The 10855-nt window shown below is 40.7% G+C and overlaps 1 protein-coding gene and 2 long non-coding RNA genes across 3 annotated transcripts; 1 reads left to right on the forward strand and 2 right to left on the reverse strand.

The window, feature by feature from the left end:
- Positions 1 to 2706: 2706 nt before the first annotated feature.
- Positions 2707 to 3882, forward strand: LOC116406640 (cleavage stimulation factor subunit 3-like). The gene is made up of 3 exons (XM_031891074.1): positions 2707 to 2858; positions 3237 to 3390; positions 3776 to 3882. Exons 1-3 carry the CDS (start codon positions 2808 to 2810, stop codon positions 3880 to 3882), a joined length of 312 nt encoding a protein of 103 aa, XP_031746934.1. The 5' UTR covers positions 2707 to 2807.
- A 3937-nt stretch (positions 3883 to 7819) lies between these two features.
- On the reverse strand, positions 7820 to 8496 carry LOC116406676. Its single transcript, XR_004219743.1, has 4 exons — positions 8463 to 8496; positions 8313 to 8351; positions 7991 to 8026; positions 7820 to 7860 (listed from the first exon to the last, which is right to left on the reverse strand). It is a non-coding gene; the product is annotated as an uncharacterized LOC116406676 (long non-coding RNA).
- Positions 8497 to 9330: 834 nt separating this feature from the next.
- LOC116406680 lies at positions 9331 to 10027 on the reverse strand. The gene is made up of 3 exons (XR_004219748.1): positions 9721 to 10027; positions 9567 to 9605; positions 9331 to 9456 (listed from the first exon to the last, which is right to left on the reverse strand). It is a non-coding gene; the product is annotated as an uncharacterized LOC116406680 (long non-coding RNA).
- Between the last annotated feature and the right edge of the window lie 828 nt (positions 10028 to 10855).

The following is a 10855-nucleotide window of genomic DNA, read 5'->3' on the forward strand; positions in this document are numbered from 1 at the left end:
GCTGGTTCTGACTCCTGATACAACTCCCCAATATCCATTCATTCCTCATTCTCACTGGGTTTATAGTTATGTGTAACTGTCACTGTGTCTGTCCCTTTCCCTTCTCTGCACTGCTGGTTCTGACTCCTGATACAACTCCCCAATATCCATTCATCCCTCATTCTCACTGGGTTTATAGTTATGTGTAACTGTCACTGTGTCTGTCCCTTTCCCTTCTCTGCACTGATCTCACCATTTCAACTATATAAAAGGAGTATTTTTGTCCCTCTTTTCATTTTTCCAATGTTGGGAGGTATGTTATGTGTAACTGTCACTGTGTCTGTCTGTCCCTTTCCCTTCCCTGCACTGCTGGTTCTGACTCCTGATACAACTCCCCAATATCCATTCATCCCTCATTCTCACTGGGTTTATAGTTATGTGTAACTGTCACTGTGTCTGTCCCTTTCCCTTCCCTGCACTGCTGGTTCTGACTCCTGATACAACTCCCCAATATCCATTCATTCCTCATTCTCACTGGGTTTATAGTTATGTGTAACTGTCACTGTGTCTGTCTGTCCCTTTCCCTTCTCTGCACTGCTGGTTCTGACTCCTGATACAACTCCCCAATATCCATTCATCCCTCATTCTCACTGGGTTTATAGTTATGTGTAACTGTCACTGTGTCTGTCCCTTTCCCTTCCCTGCACTGCTGGTTCTGACTCCTGATACAACTCCCCAATATCCATTCATTCCTCATTCTCACTGGGTTTATAGTTATGTGTAACTGTCACTTTGTCTGTCTGTCCCTTTCCCTTCCCTGCACTGCTGGTTCTGACTCCTGATACAACTCCCCAATATCCATTCATTCCTCATTCTCACTGGGTTTATAGTTATGTGTAACTGTCACTGTGTCTGTCCCTTTCCCTTCTCTGCACTGCTGGTTCTGACTCCTGATACAACTCCCCAATATCCATTCATTCCTCATTCTCACTGGGTTTATAGTTATGTGTAACTGTCACTGTGTCTGTCCCTTTCCCTTCCCTGCACTGCTGGTTCTGACTCCTGATACAACTCCCCAATATCCATTCATTCCTCATTCTCACTGGGTTTATAGTTATGTGTAACTGTCACTTTGTCTGTCTGTCCCTTTCCCTTCCCTGCACTGCTGGTTCTGACTCCTGATACAACTCCCCAATATCCATTCATTCCTCATTCTCACTGGGTTTATAGTTATGTGTAACTGTCACTGTGTCTGTCCCTTTCCCTTCCCTTCACTGCTAGTTCTGACTCCTGATACAACTCCCCAATATCCATTCATTCCTCATTCTCACTGGGTTTATAGTTATGTGTAACTGTCACTGTGTCTGTCCCTTTCTCTTCTCTGCACTGCTGGGAATTTGATATTAGATATATATATATATATATATACACTGATTAACTAACGACGTAAATGACATACATGCAAGACTATATATCACAACTATACATTACCAGCAACTGTGACTGAAGAAGAACGGATAGACTTGTGATCAGCAAATAGCCCCCAAAAGAATATCTAGCTATATGGGCTTACATACTATTATATACTGTTCATAAATAGGGCAATTCTTATCACTTTCTATAATTGCATTAAACACAGGCCTCTCTATACATCACTGTAGTAAATATGCCTTTCAAATAAAGGGTAACTAATCCTCTCTGTTCAGTTTTTTTTCTATAAAAGAGCAACTAAGACTCGGCTTATAAGCATAAGTTTGCTGTACTAAACTCTCTAACCCCATGCACCGATTGGGCATGCCCTTGCAGTGCTCAGTTCCCAGTAAATATATGGTTTAAGAAGGGTGTTTATATGACTAACCTAAATGTTTGTAGCCTTAGGTAAAGAAACATCATTTACTGCCCCTTTAGAGTTTTGGAGCTACTGCCTGTAGCTTCCTTGTAGGTCTGTGACAGGTCACAGTTACTTACCAACATGTGTGAAATACTATGTTATATGTACATGTTTAGTAATTTAGGTGTGGTTATATGATAAGTAAAATAATATTAACCGAATCCTAAATATCCTAAATATTTTTTTTGCAGAGGACAATGACACCAATAAGAGTATTATTTGAATGAGTTTTAACATCAGGAAGTTTGCCTCCCGACAAATCAGGGTGAGTCTGAATATAAAGTTGACTTGGTATATGGACGGCCAGACAGAAACTGCAGTGAGAGATGAGGGTCTCAAGTCAAGGGCCTTCCCCTGCGCAGCCTTAAGCCTTTTGCTCTACACTGTCATGTAACACAGACTGCAGGGTTTATTTTATGATCCTTTTCCCAGTGCAGCATAAAAGCTTTACCCAGTGGAGCCCTAAGCAGGCCTGTACCCTCAACTATATCATGGGAAACATCATATATTTATATGGTAGAATTCCTATAAAACTCTATTCGGTTCATACACTGCCCCTGTGCAAGTTTTGCTGCTCGTGCAACAGTATTGCCATTCCCCTGCCTGCTCATGGCTCAGGCTTCATCCCCGTGCAAGTGGTGCGAGTGTACAAGGACAGCACAGGGGAAGGGGAAAGTGAAGAGGGAAGAACAGCTAAAGCGAAGCTGCACAATGCTGCTGTTATATGCTGAATGTGGCCTTTATACAATGTCTGACAAACTGGAAGCCTCACTTTGTCCCCCCTTGATTTCTGCAGTGAGATTTGGGCACGTTTCCTGGCCTTGGTAACATAGGAGATGTAGCTAGTATACTGAAAGTGGGAAAAAGGAGACACACAGCATTCAAGGAGGGGTATGAAGGGAAGGAGACGGCACTCCTTGTGGATAGATACACATTTATGGACCTGTACCCCTGCTCCACAAGTGAACTGAAAGCTTTGGGATACAAGGTATGTCGGGATCAGGGTTTGTACCTGCATATAGCTATCCCGCCTTTTCTCCATTATGGGAATGATGTTAAATTCATATATTAACGTGGTGCTTAGGCTTATCTCTGGGCTCTAGTATATGTGCCAGCAGCTGCTGTCCCTTACCGCTCCCATGCCTTTATACCTAGCAGAGACACATTTATTTCTTTCTCTCCCTTCACGTTTGCTTCTCTTTTTCAAGATTCTCAGGCAACAGCAAACTGCTGCTTGATTAACTAATAAAGGAACAGATATGGCTGGTTGCTATTGGCGGCTTGCAGTATTGTCAATTAGCACAAGGAAATGTGTCTTTTCCTCACCCCTAACTTATTGCCAGTAATGTCTCATTCTTATTTCTAGGATGTACCGAGAGCCAAACTGGCAGCACTAATCCCAGACCCTGTGGTAGCTCCATCCATAGCCCCTTCGCTGAAGGATGATGTTGACCGAAAACCAGAGTATCCCAAACCTGACACGTCCCAGATGATCCCTTTCCAGCCGCGACATTTAGCTCGTAAGCCTATGTAAAGCAAACTGATTGCTTCAACCAGGAAAATCTTTTGAGCACTTTTATTTGCTGATTGTAACTAGTTGCTTCTTTTTCTACTAATCCATTCCGGGGGGTGCCGTGCCTCCATGCGCACCATGTTATCTGCCTGGGAGTGCTGCACATTGGCCCGCTGCCATTGGTCACTTTAGTAATCGCACTCCCTTTCCTTTTTATAGGGCTGCATAGAAATAACCTGCAGATATATTCCTGTGACTTAAGGAAAATGTCCTTTACTCTTAAATGTGCATGAAAACCAAAGGCGACTGCATAATTTCAAGAGCTGATAGTGTTGGCTTGCAGAACAGCCGCATGTAATAACCACTAAAAACAATGTTTTTCTGTTCTGTAGCACCTGGACTCCATCCTGTTCCTGGCGGAGTATTCCCAGTCCCTCCAGCTGCAGTGATCCTAATGAAGCTGCTTCCTACCCCTATTTGCTTCCAGGTTAGTGTGTAATTTTGCTTTTTTTTGACAATGTGGGGGTTTTTACCTTTGCTTTGACAGCCAGGAGAGGAGGAGAGGGCCGCAATAGAGATGGGCCACAGAGGATACGTTCTTCTCTAGCTATATAACTAAATATGTGTTGAGTTGAAATTACCCTTCAAGGCTTTGGCCACTGATACAGAAACCCATTAACCAGAAAGCTCTGAATTACAGAAAGCCCATCTCCCATAGACTCCATTTTAATCAAATAATTCAGAATTTTGAAACTGATTTCCGTTTTCTCTGTAGTAATAAAAAAACAGCATCTTGTAATTGATCCCAACTACAATATCACTAATCGTTATTGGAGTCAAAACAATCCTATTGGGTTTAATTAATGTTTTATTGATTTTTTTAGTAGACTTAAGGTATGGAGATCCAAATTACGGAAAGACCCCTTTTCCGGAATACCCTTGGTCTCGAGCGTTCTGGATAACGAGTCCTATACAAGGGAGGAGCTGATATCTGTGCAGTTACCATTCAAGGGGAGGGCAGATTTGAACCTTGAGCCAATTATCGGATAACACTGGAGGGAACCTTTATTTTGGACACCACTATCTTTGCCCAATGGGGTTTCATAAACCTTCCTGTCTGACTTAGCCCATATTAGTCAGGGATGCTATTGTTTTGGCCCCTTACATGGTCCAATCTTCTTTTTCATCTGATTCCCCCCATCATTTACCTAGGATTTATGCTCCTATGACAAAAATGTTCTATATCAATCATTTTGCTCATTCAACATAACTGCCCCATTGGCTAGTGCTAAGTATAAGACGTCCCTAAGTTGCTAAGTGAGTTGTTCCTCTCAGAATAAGTAAAGGGGGTATAAGGCCAAATAGAAATTTCAGCTTTGCATTAGCAGTCACTGCTCAATACAAAACAATCCAAGTGCTTGGAAGAGGGTTTAGGAAGTTTTCTCGATTTTTATTGAACTTTAGACCCTCTGAAAAAAATACAGAGGCATCGAGCCAGTGGGGTAACTATAGAACAGGGGTCCTCAAACTTCTTAAGCAAGGGGCAACTCCATGGTCCCTCAGACTGTTGGGGGCAAACTATGGCCCACTCCTGCATTCTCTCTCTTCCAGCTCCCCCCTCCCGCTACCCGCTGCGTCCTCTCTCTTCCACAGACCACTCCCCACCCCCCCCCCCCACTGCCCCCGCGCTCCCTCTCGCTGCCCACTGAGTCCTCCCTCTTCCAGCTCCCTCCGCTCCGTCTGTCTTCCCAGCTCCCCCTCCCACTCAACGATGAGTCCTCTCTCTGCCAGCACCATCTGTCCTCCCTCTCAGCTCCCCTGTCCCACTCCCCGCTGAGTCCTCTCTCTCCGCTGCCAGGGGTGAGGACGCAGCAGGGGGCCGGGTAAATTAACCAGCCCATAGTTTGAGGATCCCTGCTATAGAGGATGCAGACCCCATGCATGTGGGGGGGCCTGTGGGATAGGGGTCTGTTTTCTCTATAGTTGTTAGAAATCCCCCATCCCCAGCCAGCATGAGCGTGGGGGGATAGAGGGCCGGGCAGGGGCTGCTGTGTGCGTGCCGGACCCCTCTGAGGAGCATTTTGCAGCCCTGTTGTTGTTACACCACTAGCACAAATTGCCCCACATAGAATGCCCGGCACTTAAGGCTAATGGCATGTGGGGAGATTTGTCATCCAGGGTTAAATCTGGGCTACTGGGGCAACAAATCCACCCCAGACTGTTTCCCATCGACAATAAAGTAACCCACTAGTGGGAAACCACACGCAGCATTTTGTTTACAAGGAAACTGCGGGCGACTTTGGAAAAGCAAGACCCACGTATGCTTTCCCACCAGCAATTTACTTTATTAAGATTTGGGTGATTTCTGAGCTCACATTTTAAGAATATGCATTTACCAAAACATTAACCATATCCCAATTTTTGCATAAAGGGGACAGTTCACCTTTAAGTTACCTATTACTATGTTACAGAGAGAAAGAGATCCCTCCTTTCCCTATTTGCACTATTATATCCACACTCGTCCACTGCCACCAAATTAAAATTCTCATTAAAAAGAAACCCTTATTTTTGTAGTTTGTTTCTCTTTTTTATAAAACTTTTATTATAACAATATTTTTTACATTTTCTCAAGCAAAATATAATATACATGTACAGTACATATACATCCAAAAATATCAGGCAGATAAGTGTTTGAGAGTTGTCACTGGAACTCCTCTCTGAACACAACTGGTTCATAGCATTAAGTAGATGCATTTTGGCTCCAGATGTTCCCAACCCTTTCCATCCCTTCCCTTTTCTTTTGGGAACATATCGAAGGAGCCAAGTTTCAGGTTGGTAACAGATCCTGCCTGGGGTAGATTCCTTTTTGGCGCTTATACGTTCTTCATTGGATCTGTTAATATTCTATCATAGAAATTCCTTTGGGCAGATTGTTGGCCTTAGTCTCTAATAACTCGTCTTATGCAGTTGTTTTGCACCTAAGGGAAGAATGTTATAATATTAGCTACGGAGCAGATCTTTGGTTTAACAAAGTCAATTCTAGGAAACTACAAATGAATGTGAGATAATAGGTGTAATTTCAGCTAGCCATTTAGCATATCTCCACATTTATGTAGTAATTACCCCTAGTAATTAAACACCTACACCTGGATATTAAAATGCCCTAAAAGCACCCTGAGGGGCAGATTTATTAGCATTTGAATTTTTTAAATCCCCCAAAAACCTGAAATCTCAAATGTGGCCATCATCACAGCCACTTGGCCGTTATTTCCCCTTGAGCTTCCTTGTTAAAAGAGCCTGATTGAAAATCCTAAGGGATTTTCTTATTACATTTGTTGCAGATTTAGTTCTTTTCAACTTACGCCATAGTCTTCCTCTGATTCATCAGAACCATAAACTTCTTCTTCATAAACTTCTTCATAAACTTCTTCATAAATTTCTTCATAAACAAGTTCTTCATCAGATTCCTCCTTGTTAAGAGAAAAAGACAAATACAATTACACAAAAAACACATTTTACATTCAAAGGCAATCAATATCGGGATTTTCTTATTATATTTGTTGCAGATTTAGTTCTTTTCCACTTACGTCATAATCGACCTCTTCCTCTAATTCATAAGAACCATAAAATTCTTCATACAGTTCTACTTCCTCAGGTTCCTCCTTGTCAAGAGAAAAAGACAAAAACAATTACACAAAAACACATTTTACATTCAAAGGCAATCATTATCGGGATTTTCTTATTATATTTGTTGCAGATTTAGTTCTTTTCCACTTACGTCATAATCTAGCTCTTCCTCTAATTCATAAGAACCATAAACTTCTTCATACAGTTCTTCATAAACTTCTTCATAAATTTCTTCATAAAGAAGTTCTTCTTCATCAGATTCCTCCTTGGTAAGAGAAAAAGACAAAAACAATTACACAAAAACACATTTTACGCTCAAAGTCAATCAATATCGGGATTTTCTTATTATATTTGTTGCTGATTTAGTTCTTTTCCACTTACGTCATAATCTTCCTCTTCCTCTGATTCATTAGAACCAAAAAATCTTTTAAGTTCTTCATCAGGTTCCTCCTTTTTAAGAGAAAAAGACAAATACAATTACACAAAAACACATTTTACATTCAAAGTCAATCAATATCGTGATTTTCTTAATATATTTGTTGCAGATTTAGTTCTTTTCCACTTACGTCATAATCTACTTCTTCCTCTGATTCATTAGAACCATGAAATTCTTCAGGTTCTTCATCAGATTCCTCCTTGTTAAGAGAAAAAGACAAATACAATTACACAAAAACACATTTTACATTCAAAGTCAATCAATATCGGGATTTTCTTATTATATTTGTTGCTGGTTTAGTTCTTTTCCACTTACGTCATAATCTTCCTCTTCCTCTGATTCATTAGAACCATGAAATTCTTCAGGTTCTTCATCAAAGATGTAAGTTTGTTGTCTGTTCTGCTCTGGGGGTTCCTGCGTAAGAGACAGAGATATCAGGCCTCACCCCTCTATACGGTATTTAACGTATCTTTCATGATACAAAAACAAGCAACTTTAGTTCATATTTTTATCAGTTTTATATTATGTATTTCTTGCGACTTACTTGAGCGACAACATTACTAGTAGGATGAACTGGTTCCTGGTTCAGGAAAAAAAGAGAATAATGAGATCAGGGAGATCAACTCGGCTCTTTGCTGGAAAAGCTAAAACCTATTTCTTGTGACCTTATGGGTTTGGCAGTTGCGATAGATAGATAGATAGATAGATAGATAGATAGATAGATAACTTTGTTAGGAGATCAATAAATGTGAATTTGGAAAAGTCAGATGGCTCAGGTGAATACTCCTATTTAGCCAAAGAGAAATTATTCTTTATACAAAGGAAGGTTTTTTTAAGAACTTTTTTTTTTGTCTATTTTAACTTACCTGGTGAATATCCGCGCCAGTTTCATCTTCTGTTTGTTCCTGGTTAAAGAATAAAAAAAAAAGTGTGATTAACTCATTCACTACTGTAATGATGTATTTGATAAAGGGCAAAATAACCAGTTACTTTCCACTATTGCCTTTCCCACTTACTTGGAAGGTGTTATCTCCAAGCCCCACAATCTGCTCCGGGTTGTCCTGCGTAAGAGACAGAGATATCAGGCCTCTATACGGTATTTATCTTTCATAATACAAAAACAAGCAACTTTACTTCATATTTTTATCAGTTGTAAACAATTTATTTCTCGCTACTTACTTGGGAGACAACATTCCCAGTAGGTGGAACTGGTTGCTGGTTAAGAGAAAAGAGAATAATGAGATCAGGGAGATCAACTCGGCTCTTTGCTGGAAAAGCTCAAACCTATTTCTAGTGACCTTATGGGTTTGGCAGTTGCATTAATCTGTATTTAAAATGGATTATTAATTGTATGTGGCAGGGCACATGGCTAGAGCCGACTGTGTGTGCCAGTATAGGGGTGCAAAGCGGATATATATAATGTAGGGGGGGCAGTACAACTATGGGAGCCTACATACACTGGCAGGTACAGGCGCAGTAGGGTAAAAGCCAATTACACATGAAAAGCTGCTTTTTCCCTTTACTGTGTATGCGCCTGTCTGTGTCCAAAGGGAAGAAGAGGAAAGAGACAGGTGGGCAGATAGATAGAGCGATGGATGATAGATAGAGAGATAGATAGAGAGATAGATGATAGATAGATAGATAGATAGAGGATAGATAGATGGATGGATGGATGGATAGAGAGAGAGATAGATAGAGAGAGGATAGATAGATGATAGATATATGATAGAGAGATAGATAGATAGATAGATAGAGGATAGATAGATAGATAGATAGATAGATAGATAGATAGATAGATAGAGGATAGACAGACAGATAGATAGAGAGATAGATAGATAGATAGATAGATAGATAGATAGAGGATAGACAGACAGATAGATAGAGAGAGAGATAGATAGATAGATAGATAGGAAAGAAGACAGAAGAGGAAAGAGATATTTGCAGCTTCTCCGTTTTGCTTACCTCGCAGATGGTTTCAGTGGGTTGATTCTGTTGTTCTTCTGGTTGAACCTGTTTCACATAAAGAAAAGAGTTTATTTAATAGAAATAAAGTATTGATATTATACTGAAATGCAAACTGGGATGGGTACAATATATTTGCTTGGCAGTTCCCTCCTTACCAGAATAACAACTTCTTTATCTTTTATCACAATTCGTTTCTGAAAACAAAGAGAATAAAGTCGGATTATAAATGGTAACGATCGCGTTGGGAAATCGGCAACTTTTATTCGCAAACCCAAATCAGAGATATTAGAGTCAAACAAAGGCCCTTACTTTTCTAAAAAGTGGGAGGCAACAAAATACTTTACTAAGTATGCGCCTCGCCATTTTCGCTGCCATTCTTTCTGCGGAGAGAGAGAAACATCATTGGTGCAAACGGTAGTAATCCGATTGGTTGCTTTTATTTATATTTTATTATTTATATAGAGACATTAAACAGTTTGGCCCCACTTTTGAGCCTTGTACCAATAGTGTTTTAATGTCAGTTTGAAAAACAGGTGAAGCCACTGAATGAGATCTGATTGGCTGTCAGCTTTTTCTAACCGTGAATACATAGTCACCCAATGGGAACCCTGGAATGAAGCCAACAAAATTCAATAGGTGAAATCGGATTGGCTGTTGGTGGCTCCGCCCACTTTTTCTACAAATAAGACTGCAATCCCCTAGTGACCAACTGTGAAGAGTTTGGAAACCCCGGGGTTAATACTGTGAGAATGGCAGCAGGTTGGATTTCCCCATTGAAAGTCAATAGATAAAATCTGATTGGATGTTCATAGCCCTGCCCACTTTTGGGCATCCAACATATATCATCTTTTCATTCAAGCTGACCCCATGACTATGCAATTCAAGTTTGGGGGGTGCAGCTTCAAAGCTGTAAGATTGGCAGCAGTTTGAAATCTTCCTGTCAAAGTCAATGGGAAAATTGGGGCGTTCGGAGCGGCGCCACAAAAAGACGAGGGGCCGGATCGCTTAGAAAAACACAAGCAAACTGCTCTGCTATAAGGCGAAGAAGTGTGGGGAGTTTGGGTGTTGTACCCCTAAAGCTATAGGAGTAGTGTTTAGAAAATGGGGGGCGCTAACCAACATAATTACGTTTCCCCATAGCAACCAATCAGCAGCATTTACTGGTCACAAAGCCAAAACAATGTATTGGTTGCTATGAGTTACTGCACACAGTGCTTAGTGGCTTTTATTACATAAGGGGTAAACCTCTGAATTTAAAAAAAAAAATAATACTATTTACGAATGATAAAAGACGACCAATATAGATAAATAAAAGGAAGAAAACACGGTGTGGAATCCAATAAAATATATTAGAATTGGTAGGGTGATAAATCCCCGTAGGGAAAGGGAAACTGTATGTATAGTATATACTGTATTGTATTTATATTGGCCCCTCCCCCTGGGG

The sequence above is a fragment of the Xenopus tropicalis genome, chromosome 8 (assembly GCF_000004195.4).
Source record: "Xenopus tropicalis strain Nigerian chromosome 8, UCB_Xtro_10.0, whole genome shotgun sequence".
Taxonomy (NCBI): domain Eukaryota; kingdom Metazoa; phylum Chordata; class Amphibia; order Anura; family Pipidae; genus Xenopus; species Xenopus tropicalis.

Bases quoted from the DNA above. Each gene is read 5' to 3' on its own strand.
- LOC116406640 (XM_031891074.1), top strand. From the start codon at position 2,808: ATGGACCTGTACCCCTGCTCCACAAGTGAACTGAAAGCTTTGGGATAC. The intron at 2,859-3,236 runs GTATGTCGGGAT...TCTTATTTCTAG, and splicing joins TGAAAGCTTTGGGATACAAG to GATGTACCGAGAGCCAAACT. The intron at 3,391-3,775 runs GTAAGCCTATGT...TCTGTTCTGTAG, and splicing joins CCAGCCGCGACATTTAGCTC to CACCTGGACTCCATCCTGTT.